This window comes from Rutilus rutilus, assembly GCF_951802725.1.
Source record: "Rutilus rutilus genome assembly, chromosome: 19".
Classification (NCBI taxonomy): domain Eukaryota; kingdom Metazoa; phylum Chordata; class Actinopteri; order Cypriniformes; family Leuciscidae; genus Rutilus; species Rutilus rutilus.
In genome coordinates this window covers 2,720,348-2,738,172 of record NC_140232.1, presented here as the reverse complement: position 1 = coordinate 2,738,172, position 17,825 = coordinate 2,720,348, and the positions used below count along the sequence as shown (strand labels likewise).

The 17,825-nt window shown below is 40.1% G+C and overlaps 1 protein-coding gene across 2 annotated transcripts in view; it reads right to left on the bottom strand.

Moving 5' to 3' along the window:
• Positions 1–17,087, bottom strand: part of tmcc1a (transmembrane and coiled-coil domain family 1a) — a 52,461-nt gene extending 35,374 nt beyond the window's left edge. Inside the window, exons 1-3 of one of the 2 annotated variants that reach the window (XM_084389067.1) lie at positions 17,008–17,087; positions 15,905–16,073; positions 9,960–10,134 (exon numbers count right to left, since the gene is read on the bottom strand). In XM_084389067.1, the coding sequence (XP_084245193.1) occupies positions 9,960–10,134; positions 15,905–15,981 (252 nt within the window). In that variant the 5' untranslated portion in view covers positions 15,982–16,073; positions 17,008–17,087. The remainder of the gene's footprint in view (positions 1–9,959; positions 10,135–15,904; positions 16,074–17,007) is intronic. The other variant, XM_084389068.1, reaches the window with a different exon arrangement.
• Between the last annotated feature and the right edge of the window lie 738 nt (positions 17,088–17,825).

Below are 17,825 nucleotides of genomic sequence, written 5' to 3'. Positions count from 1 at the left end.
TGAAAACGCCCTAACACACTGGTGAGAGAAAGTCAAAACAATACTGCAAAACCCGGTAATGAGCTATTTTGCTTGTGGTTCTTCCCCTCAAAGCCTTTTCACATGATGAACACAACAAAAGACATAACAAATGTATATATTTGCACATTTTTATTCCTGAATGTACTGTACAGTACATAGGGGCTGTTCATATCATTACGCCTGCTGGACTCATGGTACGGCAGCAAAGTTTCTTGATTATTACACAGGAATGAGAGTATAGTTCCTAGCCATATCAGCCTAGAAAATCACAACTTTACATTTTCCGTCGGTCTTAGTACACGATGTAACTACAGAAGAGTCAAGTTTTAAATAGGAAAAATCTCGAAACTCTTTGGTCATTTTTTTGAGAGAGATGCTAATGGTCTTGTCCGATTCAATGATCTATGCTAAGCTATGCTAAAAGTGGTATCGCCAGACCCGGAGATCGACTGAATGGATTAGAAAACAGTAAAACTCAACTGTTTAACTCTGGGGGAGTTGTAAAATGAGCCTATTTCCAAAAAAAGTGGAGTATCCCTTTAACCTGTTAAGCTGACACCCCACTTTTGAAAAATCCCCAGAAATGACATACCCAAACTGAAACAGATACAGTTCATGAACCCTTTGTACTAAAAGCACAAGTATGATCTCATTTGAAAGCTGACACCTGGTAGTTTATTGTAAATGTAGAATTAATTATTGGCATAATGAAATTTTTTTTTATAATTAGCTTCAAAGTTTTGTAAAGTTATTAGAAATGTATTTTTATGAAACATCCTCATGAAAATAAAATTGAAGTTGGCACTGTAGCAATCTAGAAATGCACTACAGCTAAAGCCACATGTCTAAACATTTTATATTTAAAATCTGAAGATGGTACATCTAAAACTCTGTATTTAGTTAATGTTTTTCAAAATCATGTCATGTGACTTTATTTTGATTAGACGCTAAAATGCTACTGATGTTTAGTCATCATCTAAGCATCCATTCAGTCTTTTGTCTCTAATGTTTTGTGGTGCAAACGAGCCCCATTCAGTCTCAGTCTCCCCCTGCACACATTCACACTTCTCCAGCCTGGTTATGGCTCTATGCATTTCTTTTGTCTGCATTATAGTTACTAACGACTGGCTATTCACAGGCTATTCATAGGTTTCAAACCCTAATTTCTTTAATCAAAGTTCTAAATTTTTTTCTCAAATGCCCTTCTTGAATAAAGAAACATTTCAGTAAGCAATCCTATTTAGCATTACATTATAAATATAATCTATTATTATGAAAATACCTGGCATGGCTTAAAGAACACAGGCAAATCAGATATCATTGCAATCATGTTTATTGTCTTCAAAACGTCTTTATCTGCATGTTACAGCGCGATCTCTGTTAGCTGTGTGTGTGTTCGAGGCTTCCTGGAATGTCACATGATTGGCTCTTCTTCATGTTCCATATATGGACTATTACTGTGCATATAGCGCCCTCAGGCTGCTGGTATGAATTGAAAACACAGTAAATCAGAGTACCAAACGCTCATAAAGATTACATCGACGCATTTGGGTATAAATTCAATAAATATTATTCCTGTCTATAGAAATATGATGTAAATCTATGAGAATCTATCAATATTTCTTCAAATCTGCATATTTTTGAGCTAAAGCCCTGAGGGACGTTGTTTTGTGTATCGCTGTCATGACGACAGCACAGGAGTTTTTTTATGAATGGGAGAGCTAGGCTGACGCGCATCATTCATATTAAAGGTATTCACTCATTTTTTTCATTTCATAACTCCTGACACAAATTAAGACATAGGGGAGAGTGGGGTGAGTTGTGCCAGTTTTTACTCAAAGTGACTTTAAAGTGAGGCCATGGCAGTAATGCCTTCAACTTAAGGATGTACATATATTTCAGGATGTGGTGCATCCCTGAGAACAATAACTTTGGATCTGAAATAAATTGTTTCAGAAATACAGCTCTTGGGAAAAAAGTGGTCTCATGGCACAACTTTCCCCTGGTGCGGGGGAAGTTGTGCCTTTGGGAGAATACATTGGGGGTAAATTGTGCCAGTGATTTCTGAAGTAAAACAGAACATTTTAATGTTATGAACCGTAATGCTATATGAAAGCAAGATAAATTCAATACAAAATTACTAATTTAAGGTTTATTTAGATATTGTCACCCTGGAATACCATAGCATGCGTTTTTCCTACTATGGTCAATTGCATAGGGATGTTGTATTGAACATAACTCTGGATCACAGTGTCATAGAGACAAGGGGGCGGGCTCATTTTACTCAGACGACCAATCAGTCTCTCAGGATCATTGTGAAGCTATCAAGCTACGCCCTAGCAACCATTTAGAGCACCATAGCAACACAATATATGATATTTGTGAATCATTTCAGTCAAAAAGGCTTTGGCAATAGATGCCTGTTGACATAGCGCTGTCTGTCAACTATGTAACATAAGAATAAAGTGACTAGGCTAATTTCTAAACATCCTATTGTGACATAGGTCACTTAAAAACGGAATAAAACTTCTCTTTAATAACATAGTGCAAACTCAAAACTGAAATCAGTGTTAGCTAAATTAAACAAATAGCAGGCAGGCCTAAGTCAAACAATGATGAGGCATGCCCATCTCCTCACATCTCAAGATTATCCCCTGTGAGTATGTAGGTCTAGGTGGTCTGGATCTGGCACAACTTAACCCAGGCCCTTTGGCACAAATCACCCCAGACCCACAAGTTTGAAAAACTAGCATGGTCCAGCAGTTAAGAGCTAACATCATGCTAACTGTATAGACTCATTGTGTAGCCTACTAAAGCACTAAAACATGTGTGAAATGTTTTCAAACTTGTCTATAATTGTTCAGACACTACAATCAAAAAACCTTAATCATAGAATTTTTACTTTGAAAGGGAAAAAACTGATTTTTGCACTAAAATATGCTTAACTCTCATGCCATGTGTCTCTCTTCTTTAGAGGATGAGTAAAAGTGATTGCTTTTCAAAATGATGTGGTCACATGACCAATTTCTTCTATGGGTTTCCAGAAACAAGGGTGGAACTACTTCCCCCCTGGCACAAATCACCCCACTCTCCCCTAACTGTCACTATGAGTTTCTCAGAATACAATAGTGGTCAAATACTGAAACTTGAGTCTTATATCTTTTTAATGATGTATAGTTTGTCAAGGTATAACATTAAATCTGATAGTAATTTTGAATTAAATAAATAAAAAACGCTTCAGTGCGCGGGCGGTTAACATTCATAACGGTTAACATTCAAAAACAGATATGTTCCAAATCCAAAGCTTGATGTACTGACTTACTACAGCTGACTTTTTTCCAATACCTCCCTTCATGTATTTACAGTAAACAATTATTTTTTAGAAAATGTCTGTAATATAATAAAAAAATTTTTTTTTTTTTTTTATCATGGTTCAAAGGTTGTAGTTCCTATTAACCAGACTGATTTACAACAGGTGAAAATGTGCCAATAGCTCCCTGTATGCACAGTACACAATTTGTTTTTTATAAAAACATTAGGCCTACTGTAATTCACCTGAAGGTTTTATTTTTTCATGTCCCAAAGCTTGTGGTAGGTTCCTAGTGACCAGACTGACTTATTACAGGTGAAATTGTGCCAATACCTTCCTGTAATTTTGCAATTTTTATTTATCAAATTATATTATAATAAATTATACGTTTTAACCACTTGGTGGAATTGCCTTCCCTTAGGGATCATGCGCTGTGGAGGCGCGTCAAAGCATTCTCCAGTATAAATATGCAGCTATAATTCATGTAGGTGATTTTGAAGTATATTTTATGTCCATATACAATGGTTACATACTGTTAAAACTAATCGTGGTAACAGCGTGTCCGTTGTGTAGTGGCTTATTTCCGTTGTGTTGTACATATTTCGTTGTGTTGTGAACTTATGTTTGCTTTTTAAATTTCGTTGTGTTGTGCACTACTGGGCCACCATACACATTTAATGCGACAGCTGTTGCCCAAAGTGCTTCACAATCACTAAAAAACACAAAAATAAGAGTATAGTGAGAGAAATAAAAAAATCTAACAAAAACGCACAAAACATACACAAGGTGATGATCAAAACACCCATTATGAAGATGCCCAGGAAGTTTTTAAAAGATGTGCCTTTAACATGGCCTTAAATTTCGGTAGTGACTTTACTGACCTTACAGAAAGAAGGAGATCATTCCAAAGTCTGGGTCCGACACGGGAAAACGCTCTGTCGCCCTTATGTTTGTGTTGTGTTCTGACAACACAGAGAAGATTTTGATTTTCGGATCTCAAAGATCTAGATGGATTATAAAATGCCAGCATACTTGAAAGATAAGAAGGGGCCTTAAAACCAAGTCACAGGATCTCATAGATAGTTCTGTCTCGATTATTAACGATCATTAAAAACGGAGTAATTGACTCAAATTTCTTGGCTGACTTAAGCATTCTTGCAGCAGCATTCTGTATTTTTTGAAGACGCGCCAATGCAATTCCAAAATAAAGAGAGTTGCAATAGTATATTCAGTGTATATGATTATTTTTGTTAAAATGCTGCCTTTTTGGGACATTGCTTGTCTCAATCCCAGAAGGTTCTCCTACACCTACTGTAATAACTCCTCCTGTTGGTCAGTAACTGAAGGGATCTGAGCGCAGTAACAATACGAGATGCTCCCGTCACACCGATCCAACACCACATACAGGTTCAACTTAAACACCTTATTCACACTTTTCACATTTTTTCTTCATTTGTATTTTAAACAAACGGCTCTCTGAGCTGATATAAGATGAAAAAAAACAGGAGCAGATGATGGTTTTGTTAGAGTTAAACAGGGAACTAAAAACGAACTAGCTAAAAACTTAATTGTCACAATAGGGAAGAAAACACTAGCGCAACTTCCTTTTCATCCCGACTTTAAACATGAAACTGTATTCTCACAGCACCAGAGATTCTCTACTACAACAACCATGCATGTGTTTTCTACATCTGCTCAGCTGCTGTTACAGACTATCCCATCATACACACAATACACAACAACAACAAACACATGTTATTATCTACCAAAAACACACTCCATCTAAACATAAACAATAATCCTTAAATAAATGATGCAGATAATATTAATTCTTAGATAAGGTGCTAAATAAAGACTATAAATGATGTAAGTTTCAGTGCTTAATGATTTGGACCATCATGTCTTTATGCAGTAGCAACTTACATAATAAAAAACAACACAAAATACAGCGGTGTGCAGTAGAACAAAACACTCTATACTTGTTATAAGTGCACATATTTTATTTGTACTGATGGCAGAGCAGCTGTGTTGTCGAACACTTCAACACACTCTTCTCAGCGTTATGGGCGGTTAAGTTCTTCACCGGGAATTCAGCTGTTAAACAGGGTTTCTGGCATTCACAGACGCATATATGGGCTTTGAGTTCTTTAATATTACTAAATAAATAATGCATTTCTTTTCAGGGCGAGGAGTTCAAAACAAGTCTGTTTCCCAACAAAGCGTGATTGGTTGAAGCTAGAACATGCTTATATTGGGCTCAAGGGCTCTGTTTACAGCTGATGCGTTTAAGATGCGTTTTGGTCGATCGGATCACAAGTAGACGAGGGAAACACATTCCCATTTACACCTGGTGTTTTAATCCGTCTCTTTTGTGCACTTTCAAACACTTCTGTCCTGCTTTCTTCGAGGGGAGGGTCTATGGGTGAAATGTTTGGGTTTTTCAGATCTTCCAATGTAATGGACAATAAGCTCATGTAATATGAACGCGACCGGAGACGACGGAGAAACACACGGAGAGCATCAGCTTCAGGTTCTGCTCTGACAGACGCGAGATCAGCCGAACGCTGTGAGTGTGTGTTAGAAATCAGGAATGATGAGAGAGAACATTGTGTTTGGTACGTTTTTCATCTTCAAACCAAACTTGAGTCTTCAGCCGACAGAGTTTAAATCCCGTCTGGCTGTCGCTCTTCCCATAATGTTCCCGCATTAGACCAGTAGACGGAGAGAAGACGGTCTTTAGTGGCTGTTTGAACACATTCGATCACATGAGCGTTTACACTACGAAAGCAATCCGGTCAATGTGTTTTCTACTACCTCTGGAAGTGGAGGAAACTGGACGAGCTCAAAGCGTTTTAGACCCGTTTACTCCTGTATTTAGAGTCGTCCACTTGTGATCCGATGGACTTTGGTCCATCTTAAAGGGATACTCCACTTTTTTCGGAAATATGCTCATTTTACATCTCCCCCAGAGTTAAACAGTTGAGTTTTACCGTTTTAGAATCCATTCAGCCGAACTCCGGGTCTGACGGTACCACTTTTAGCATAGCTTAGCACAGATCATTGATTCTGATGAGTCCAGTAGCATTTCTTTCAAAATGACCAAAGAGTTTCAATATTTTTCCTATTTAAAACTTGACTCTTCTGTAGTTAAACCGTGTACTAAGATCGACGGAAAATGAAAAGTTGCGATTTTCTAAGCCTATATGGCTAGGAACTATACTCTCATTCCGGCGTAATAATCAAGGAACTGTGCGGCTGTACCATGAGTGCAGCAGGCGTAATGATATGACGCTGCGCCTGAAAATAGTCCCCAGCTCGGTAACTTCTTCCAACGTGACCGGGACTAAGTTTGTCTAACCTATTAGACCTATTTTCAGGCGCTGCGTCATATCACTACGCCTGCTGCACTCATGGTACAGCCGCACAGTTCCTTGATTATTACGCCGGAATGAGAGTAGTTCCTAGCCATATAGGCTTAGAAAATCGCAACTTTTCATTTTCCGTCGATCTTAGTACACGGTTTAACTACAGAAGAGTCAAGTTTTAAATAGGAAAAATATTGAAACTCTTTGGTCATTTTGAAAGAAATGCTACTGGACTCATCAGAATCAATGATCTGTGCTAAGCTATGCTAAAAGTGGTACCGTCAGACCCGGAGTTCGGCTGAATGGATTCTAAAACGGTAAAACTCAACTGTTTAACTCTGGGGGAGATGTAAAATGAGCATATTTCCGAAAAAAGTGGAGTATCCCTTTAAAGGAGAACTTGGTAACTTTTTTAACGTAATAAAACTGTCTAGAAATCATTTGGATGGTTAAACAACCTGTTCTGGTGATATTGGTGACTTTCCCCGCTCCCCCCAGCGTTCCCAGGCGGAAAACCAACCTTGCAACTTGGGGACTACCGTCCCGGCAGTGATATTTTTTTTCCACAGGATGGTAGGGGAAGACTCATGAATATTCATTAGGGAAGTCATCCCTGATTGGTCTTAACCCCAGTGACGGGTAGGTTTAGGGGCGGGGTTAGGGGTAGGTCATCAGACCCCCAGTGGCGGGTAGGTTTAGGGGTGGGGTTAGGGGTAGGTCATCAGACCAATCAAGGATGACTTCCCTAATGAATATTCATGAGTCTTCCCCTACCATCCTGGGAAAAAAAATATTGCATCCCAGCAAGATAGAAATGGGAAGTCTCGTGAGAAGCGAGAACGAGAATGAGAACGAGCGCGAAACACAAATTGCTTTACGGCAATTCGACATAAACACACACGCATGTATGATGTATTACCAGATTACCCACCTCGGTAGACATAGCTCCACGCGATACAGTTGGCTTGCTCCGATCAAAACAAACGCACATGAGCAGCGGTAGAGAGGGGGAGGAGGCGCCGCAAGTGAGTTTTTTTACGACCGTGTTGTGAAATATACACCCTCCCACAGCTGTAGGGGGAGCTCGTGGGGAAAACATGCGACAACAAAAGGGAAAATCAGCGAAGAAGTGAGTAGAGTTCGCTAGAGTTACCGAGTTCTCCTTTAATACCAGCTGTAAACATGGCCAAGGTGTCCGTTATCTGATTGGCTTGAGTGGTGGTGAAGTCCAGATATTTGTGGATCTTCCAAAGACGCCGCACTCATATTATTTATGAATGGGAGAAAGTGCAAAGCACAAAATGGCCGTCTAAATAAAAAGCCAATCGATAAAAGTCATCCGACTGATAAAAGTCATCGCAGCTGATTGGCTGGTCTTGCCTGAAAAATATGTTTTTTGACACTATTTGAGCATAAGAAACAACATGTTTTTGAGACTCGGTTAGTATTTGAGCAGTTTTTGAAAATACAGGATTCCCCCATTCAAGTAGATAGTACTTGATCTAGGATGCCCAAAACAGCTGCGTTGCAAATATGGCCACAGAGTGAACAGACTTTCTTTCAAAGGGAGTTAAATTGTTTCCAAGTGGTGCTCACTGCAGAGCCAAGGTACGTCCAGCTCCGTCTCTCTGGACGTCATGGTTGGAGTTTGAGCTAGATAAATGTGGATAGGAGCAGGCTTCACTCAGTGTGTACACTTGTCAATTTTAAGAGTGCTGGCCTAGATAATTATAATACATAGAGTGGGAGAGAGGCCGCACTATGCTTAAATATGTTTTTATTCTTATTTGCACAGACGCGTTTTAGCGCGTGCCTTCCTCAGTGTGCAACAAAGTAACAATGTAGTCAATCTTATATGCTCACACCCATTACCACACCCATATTACCACAAGCCAATAATGTTAAAGTGGTATCAAGTCAAGTGGGGTCGTGTGGCGCAATGGATAAGACACATGCCATTGGTGTGAGAGACCCGGGTTCGAATCCACTGTGAGACACCAATGTGTCCCTGAGCAAGACACTTAACCCCTAGTTGCTCCAGAGGCGTGCGACCTCTGACATATATAGCAATTGTAAGTCGCTTTGGATAAAAGCGTCAGCTAAATGAATAAATGTAAATGTAAGTCAATAATGTCACATATTTCAAACAGTCCATTAATGAAAGACAACGATTGATACATATATAAAAAAAAAAAAAATTGAACATGCAATACACATTTGTGTGTCCCATTTATAAGAAACAACTTAGTGACAAATCTTCATTCATCCCATTCGGGATACAAGTGTTTAAATTAAAGATATGCCAAGCCTCTCGTTGCAGGAGGCGGTTCTCACGGTCGCCCCCTCTTGGAGACCGATTAACAAGCTCTAAACCCATGAACTTGAGCATATTTGCATCATGTCCCGCAGTGTTAAAATGCCTTGCGACTGATGATTTGTCATCGGTCTTCCTAATCGCGCATTTGTGCTCAAAAAATCGGGTTTTTAACTGTCGCTTGGTTTTCCCCACATAAAGCAGCCCACAAGGGCACGTCAGTAAATATACAATAAAAGTGGATAAACATGTGATTTTGCCCTTTACTTTGTATGTCCTACCTGTTTTTGGATGTGTAAATGCATTTTCTGTGAGCATAAAATTACATGCTACACAGTTCAAACACTGCCGTTGATGTCACTACTTGCCGTTTGTCTGCTGTCTGTTAGCATCACGTCACCTCAGCTAATGGAAAATGGTAAATGGACTGCATTTATATAGCGTGTTCAACAGACCCATGGCCTCCAAAGCGCTTTACATATTGCCTCACACTCACCCATTCATTCACTCATTCATACACCGACAACGGTGTCAGCCATGCAAGGCGCCATCCAGCTCGTCGGGAGCAGCTGGGATTAGGTGTCTTGCTCATGGACGAGGTGTCCACTTGGTCAGGTGGAACCGGGGATTGAACCACCAACCTTTCCTGTTTGTAGACAACCTACATGAACCACTGAGCCACTGCCGCCCCACTAATCCGCCTCTTTGCCCATTGTCGTTTATCCGGGAGTGATGCGCTGCAAAGATGGCGACGGCCGGCTCTGAAAAATGCTCTTCAGAAACACTACGAGTGACATCACGGACACTACGTCCATATGTGTTTTACAGTCTATGGTTATGGTTAGGGTTAGGGTTTGGGTGTGGCTGGACGTCAAGCTCCACCCATTGGCTCTAATTCTTTCTCTAACTGTATAAACGTGCAGCAGGCACACACACATACGTTACTCACCCGCCGTGTGTGGTTGGTGGACTGCAGGAATGATGAGATGATGAGGACGGTCTCGACAGGTGTGTCAGTGCAGATCCCTTTAGAAAGTGTTTCTGGCACAGATGCTCTCAGCTGACGCTCCTGCGGGACGCCACCTCTCCTCGCGATCACTGGACAGTTCAGCCCGCACTGCATTCTGGGGGATTTACATCAGTGAATACTTTATAACCGTTACTTTGAGTTCATCATATTTAATTTCATATTAAAGGGACACTACACCCATTTGCATTAAGCTTTGCATTGTTAGAAACCCAGTCATACTATTGAATGGTTGTGCAACAACCTCTCTCATTTTCCCCTGAGACGGGAGAAATCCGTTATTTACCTTTTACACTTCCTCCTACAATGACGCAAAAATCGTCATTTTGCGTCATTGTAGGAGGAAGTGTAAGAGGGGGGGATTTCTGTTTCTGTTTCTCTGAAACTGAAAGCAATATCCTCCATCTTGTTTGAAGCTAAGCTAACAGGTGCTGTGGAGACAGATGTAAAGTTATGACAATAGCGGAGGAGTGTGCTCAATATGATATAGAAGAAGAGGATTTCGGAAGTCTGATGCTTGAATCAGGTGTTTGTGGCTACCTTTACAAGCCGCATTGTAGCGAAGAGCAGCCGAGGCAGAAGACCTGCCTGCCGCGGACGAGGAGCCCGGACTGACTCGGGTTAGGGCGGACTGGTGGCGCCGGTGATCTCACTATGCAACTACGAACCGCTACGAACACAGAGATAGAGTCCGTCTGTGGCAAAGATTTTCAACGATGATAATTTCTCCTGGACGAAATCTCTGAATCAGACGAGGACACGGACGTTTGTGTTGAGAACTATCCTAGTTTCGCACCGCATATGTTCTGACTGAACATCCAGGTACCGTGCAATAATTCACCTTTTCGAAAGAAATACAAACGAGGTCGGCACCGATAGCCTCATGGGCAGCGTGCTGACATATGGCGCCATTGTGCTTCGGGTGACCCGAGTTCGAATCCCGGCTCGTTGACCTTTCCCGATCCTGTCCCCCATCTCTCTCCCACCTCGCTTCCTGTCCACTCTATACTATCCTATCACAATAAAGGCAAAAAAATCACCCAAAATAAATCTTTAAAAAAAAAGAAAGAAATACAAACGAGGAGTAATGCACTAATGAGTTCGCCAACTAACTAGACATTTTGTGTGAATGTGAAATTAATTTCAAGCTCTGGTGGTAGCTAGACTTGTAGACGGAAGAGTGATTTCTCTTATAGGCAGATATGCGCTTTCTGGATTAGTGGGAGTGCATTGTGGGAGTTGTTGTCTTTCATACAAATGCGTCCTGAAGTTAATTTTTGTCTTTTCTCGGTCACAAAGGCACCAAATAAAACATTTCTTTTACATTTCGACTACATATATGACCCACTTTAAATAAAAAACAATGTTCAAATGGGTGGAATGCCCCTTTAAAGCAACAGAACTTAAATTACATCCAGTTTTTTAGCAACCAAGCGCATCACATCTCCTTCACATGATTTCATAGGTGTTTGATACACTATGAGAAGTGAGAACTTCTTGACTGCACAGTCATCTACTCTCGCCTACTTTCAAGACATCTCTAATGAGCCTGGTGGTTTGTAGTTGATGACTACAAGATCATGTGAACTGCAAACCGATGCTTCCCTATTAGTCTTGTTAGATGAACCACCTGACAAACTCAAATTCTCTACAGCTGCATCCGAAATTGCGTACTTCCCTACTTTATAGTAGGTGAAAAACAAGAGTAGTGTGTCGGAATTCACAGTACTCATAAAAGAGCACCTGGATGACTGACTACTTCTGAAGTGTGCATTCGATGGACACTTTACTATCCCATGAGGCCACGGAAGAGGATTTATGAATGACACTGAAGCGACGCAACTGATGCTAGTAGATCAAATGATAATGACAACATGGCGGATGTAGAACTTATTCAGCTATATTTGAATATATTATTCAAAATATAAAAATATAGAAAATGTCTGTGATTTTCTGGGGGGTTTTTTTGTTACTGATTGAAATTAAATATATTAATTTTAAAGGTCATTAAAGGGTTTGAATAAACCATCAATTTTTCTACATATAAGTTGGAGTAAATATTTAAAGTCTTTGTCTCGATTAAGTTCCAGCATTATTTAGTAGATCCCTTCAGGACAAATGACAAGAAAATGACACTTTAAACTCTGGCTCCCTGACTACAGCTTTATCATGTAATCATTCACAGAACTAAATCAGTATAAGGTGACATAATGCTTTCTTTTTCATGTAATATTTTGTTCTCTTTGTCCCACCTTTACCTTTGTCTTTTTTATCATTGATCGTGTTAAACTGTGTAAATAAAAGTGACTCAACTACTGAAAAGACTCAACTCTTCTTTTCTGTTTTTAATTATTAACATTTATTTAACTATGTTAACATTACAACTCTGTTGTATTTTCAATGTTCTTTCAACCAATAGTGATCTAGAGTCAACACTATTATCTAACCTATAACGATTGATTTTTTTTGTTGGAATTTCAGCATTTTCAACATCAACATATCATATTGTAACATTGTTTCAATCACATGACCATTGATTGTTTTATGTTAACCTGCATTGATTTATAAGCATTGATTTTCAACATTATTTCAGTTTCAGCATTAACTGAGGGTACAAAAGTGATGATGAACAAACACTTTGATGTTAGTTCAGTTCCACTAACGTTGCTGCATCAACATTGACTTTCAGCATTGTTTCAATGTTTACTTAAAAATCTGGGAAATGATCAGTGAGTGAAAACAGGGTTCACGAGAAGACCAGGATAAAACTGCTGCAAGATAGTGGAGAAATACATTTTATTAATTATTAAGGATTCACATTTATACAAACAAAAATATATTCATAGGAGTGTTTCAGTATGTTCGTTTTTATGATAAATCATGTTAATGCTGAAACTATGGTGTGCTGTTTTAAATCACTTGACAACTTTTAAAAGTAGTATAATCTGCATTCTCATGAGGTCTGTAGGTCTGAACACTGCTTTCGGAAACACCTGAGCCGTAATAAGTAGAACGCAGAAGTAGAAGTGCAAGTAGTAAGTTTGAAAGTCTTTTGAGTAAAAAAGAATGCTATAATGCTACAATGGATAATGCAAATGCTACAATACGATATAAGTGGGCTACCTGCCATAGGATCTCAGGACAATTCAACTGAAATGACGAACGACTATTTGTGCAGCATGATAGCATGGCCAGTTACGCAGTACTCGTTCCCGTTCCCGTTCCCGTTATCTCAGGGAACAGAGGTAACGTTAGTAACCGAGTACGTTCCCTGTTGATACGGTTCACTCGTACTGCATCGCTAGATGCTATGGGAACCCAATCCAATAGCGCAATGCTATAACTGCAGAACGACAATCGTTCTAAGACCCAAGCCCAAGACACTTGAGGATAAGGGCCCTTAAGGCAGCAAGGCTAAGATAGGGTGAGGTATTCACCTGAGACTAAGGGGCCTAGACCACTAGGCCGGAGCACCGAGGGAAAGAGTTTCAGTGGGTTGAGCTCGCATAGAGGTCAAAGCCCAGCTAAACAGATAGGACCCGTGCTTGAAGAGCAGGGACGTCCAAATTATAAAATCTGCCGAAGGTGGCCGGTGAGGACCAGCTGGCCGCCATACAGATGTCGCCAATGGATTTTCCGCTGGACCGCGCCCAGGAGGAGGCCATGCCTCTAGTGGAGTGGGCCTTCACTCTGATGGGGCATTGGAGGCCCAATGAAGCTTAAGCTAACGCAATTGCGTCCACTTTCTAGAGGGATAACCAGATGCCTTTTGGTGCGGCCCCGAAGCACACAAAGAGGTTCTCTGACTGCCTGAACTGGGCAGAGCACCTGATATATACTCTTAAGGCCCGAACCACACAGAGTAAGAGCAACACTTGATCATCCTCTGAAATGGGAAGAGCAGAGAGAGTAATGACCTGTGCTTTGATCGGAGTAGAGAGCACCTTAAGTACATAGCCGTTCCTTGGTTTGAAGATGACTTTACAGTCGTTAGGCCCGAACTCAAAACAAGGTGCACTATCAGAGAGCGCTTGCAAGTCACCCACTCGCTTGACCGTTGCTAGGGCTAGTAGGAGGGCGGTCTTTAGCGAAAAGGGCCGTAGCCCGGCCGACTGAAGCGGCTTGAAGGTCCTTGAGGACCATTGACAGGTCCAATGTTGGAACAATAAGGGGGTGAAGTGGGTTCAGAAAACTGGCCCCCTTCAGAAAACAAATAACTAAGTCGTTCCTACCTATGTACTGGTTGGCCACAGGAGCGTGGTTTGCTGCTATGAACTTTTGAGCGTGGAAGGGGTGCGTCCCCTGTCCAGCAGCTCCTGCAGGAAAGACAGTACCAGTGAGACACCACAGGACGTTGGGTCTTCGCTCTTTACTGCACAAAACCACAGACAGACCACTTAAGAGCATAGAGGCATCCAGAGGACAGAGCTCTAGCCTCAGAGATAGTGTTCAGGAGGAGAGTTAACAGGGAGGTCCGTAGGCTCCTGCCGAGGGGCCAGACATGGAGGGCCCACAACTCGGGTTGGGGGTGCCAAATTGTTCCTTTCACCTGGGAAAGGAGGTCCTCATGGAATTGGGGATGCCAATGGGGATGCCATCAGCTCCTGCATCCGCTCGGGGAAACAAGACTGGTTTTGCCAGAGAGGGGCCACCAGAAGGACTGCGCGTCTGTCCTCCCTGATCCTTCTGATGACCTGAGGGAGCAATGTGACCAAGGGGAAAGGTATATAGGGGAAAGCTGGGCCATTTTTGGACCAGTGAGTTGGTCCATTCTGTCAGACCAGTGTGTCTGTGAGTGTCTAACTCGATCTCGGACTGGGCCAATACGAGCCAATCGTCAAGGTAATTTAGAGGGGAGAGGGCCGCATCCACGGGCCCAAATAATATTCAACAATATTATTGATCTGCCTGCATTGACACCATTATATAAGAACTGAACTGAGCTGGATGATGACATCACTGTGTTCTCCAGAGTGGCTATATATATATAAATGGACTAAATTAATAACTTTTTTACTACAAAAATGAACCATCACTGAACTTACTTAAGCTGTTTACGTTGTTTTAATTGTGCTTTATAAATCAATTAAATTAATGAAATTAATGAATAAGCTGGACGCTATTTTCTTCTAGAAACAAACTTTGTTGCATTATTTTCCTGTTATCTCTGTAAACCTGCTTTGAAGCAATCAGTACTGTAAAAAGCGCTGTATAAATAAAGCTGACTTGACATGCATTTCGTGAATGTGCGCATGCCAGAGACAGTCTGAATGGAAGGACAGAATACTGATAAGCCACCCACTTGAGCGCGAATCTCAGAAAGGTCTGTGATGGGGAGCTATCTGGATGTGAAAGTAGGCATCTTTCAGATCCACTGAGAATAACCAATCCCCTGGGCATACTTGTTAGAGGATTTGTCTAAATGTTAGCATCTTGAACAACCGTTTCATCAAGGCGCATTTAAGATGTCAGAGATCGAGGATGGTTTCTCCCAAGGTTTTTTTCTCCATTCTGTCACCTAATGGAGTTTAGGTTCCTCTGGCGTGCCTAGTTGGGGACAAATAATATTCAGCAATATTACTGATTTGACTGTACTGACACTATTGGATGAGAACTGAACTGAGCTGGACGTTGTTATCACTGTTTTCTACAGAGCTGCTTTATAGCTGTTCACTGCTTCACTCGCTAGATCGAAAATCCAACATGGCGGCCATATGCAACTAGCCCATTGTAAACAGAATAATATTTTGCGCTGATGTGGATGCTAATATAGTTATCTTTACAGTTATCATTCTTGGTGTGAATGTGATTGAGTGTGTGCACACACACATTCTCTGTTTTTTAATAGTAGTGAATTAAGTTCTTACTTTTTTGCTGGGGATTTACATTTGGTCGCATCAGTGTCGGCAAACCTAACCCACACACAGAGCGTTGCATCAGCCATTCAGTGCTGTGTAAAAGTGCCATTGTGTTGAGCTGAATCACATCAATGCAGGCAGTGTGACAGCACCTCTGTGGGCCGAGATCCAGTGCGTTCTGGAGAGGAGAGGAGGGTGACACAGCTACAGACTGTCCGACACATGCTCTTCTAGTGGCTGGCGTCTATATATTGCTTGACATTAGTTTTGGATACAGATATTTATTGTCTATTATTCAAGTTGTGCTATAGTCAAGGAAAACCAGGCAACCTAAGCCCAACATTTCTCCATGTCTATGTGTGTGTGTGTGTGTGTGTGTATCTATATATACATACATACAGATATATGTACAGATTTGTGAAAGGAACTATATGTATATAATCTAATAATCACTGTCAGACTATTAGGTGATAAATAACATTAGATTGCCATTTCTGTAGTGAGAAATTATTAGGTAATTTATGGAAAAAGTATAATATCCTTTTAGAGTATGTGATATTGTTCGCTTCAGTGCATCTGTGAGATTTTGCAGAAACACTTTGTTTTGTTGGTCACAGCAGAATTTTGTTTATGCTTCAGTCAAGCATCATAGAGGAAGAAATATTACAATGATTAGAAAAACAGTCAAATTGTGCAGATATTACTGCCAACGTTACTAAATAAATTAGTTACAAATGTTTTTCACCATTCATTTGTTGGCACGATTTGTTATTAGTTAATTAGATTTAAATTTTTGTGACTAAGACATTTTAAATCATTCATGGAGAAATGTAAATGATTCAAAGCGATTCACAGAACTTTTATTTGTTTAATGGATTCGTTGTAACAGCTCAAGCTAAAACAAACACATTTGGTTTTAAAAACAAACATGGAAAATAAGATACTCAACACAAAATATATTACTGTCAGACCACATGCTTATTAGCTTTTACTCAATTGCAAAATTAAATTATGACACTTCAAATGCAGTACTGAAAATAAATCATATAGAAATTGATGTTTACCCATTATGTACAGCAGAAGAAAGAAACAAGAAGTTGTACAGTACTCACATGGGTCATGCAGTTCCCTCTCTGGTGTGTGAACGTACGGGTGATCTGACACTGACCATCAGTCAACCCACTGTGACTGTGGACCATTGACAATAATGTGTGTGTGTGTGCATGCGTGCGTGCGTGTGTGTGTGTGTGTGTGTGTGTGTGTGTGTGTGTGTGTGTGTGTGTGTGTGTGTGTGTGTGTGTGTGAGAAAGAGTGAGAGTGTTTTCTGCTCTTGTTCACAAGGTAGATATAGCAATATACAGTATAACATATTGGTAACACTTTACAATAAGGTTCATTAGTTAACATTAGTTAACCATGTTAACAGGAACTAAGAATGAACAATACTTCTTCAGAATTTATTAGTTAATCTAGTAATCTAGCAGTTTATCTTAGTTAATATAATTTTCAATATTTAATATTACTTTTATTAAATTCAAAGGTTGTATTTGTTAACATTAGTTAATGCACTGGACTAACACGAACAAAAAATGAACAGCTGTAATTATATTAACTAACATTTAACAAAGATAAATAAATACTGTAATAAATGTATTGCTCATTGTTAGTTCATGTTAGTTAATACATTAACTAATGTTAACTAATGAACCTTATTGTAAAGTGTTACCCAACATATTTGTTATCAATTGTGCATAATACATACTTTTGGTTAACACTGTTCAAATTTGGCGTCCAAATGTAATTTCCCAGCAGAACTTCTCTTGTATCTAATGTACACTTAGAGGTTTCTTGTCAAATCTATAGTACTTTTCTGGCAATTTTAGTCAAGATTTTCTAATTGCACTTTACAATAACTCGTTTACTGTAAAAC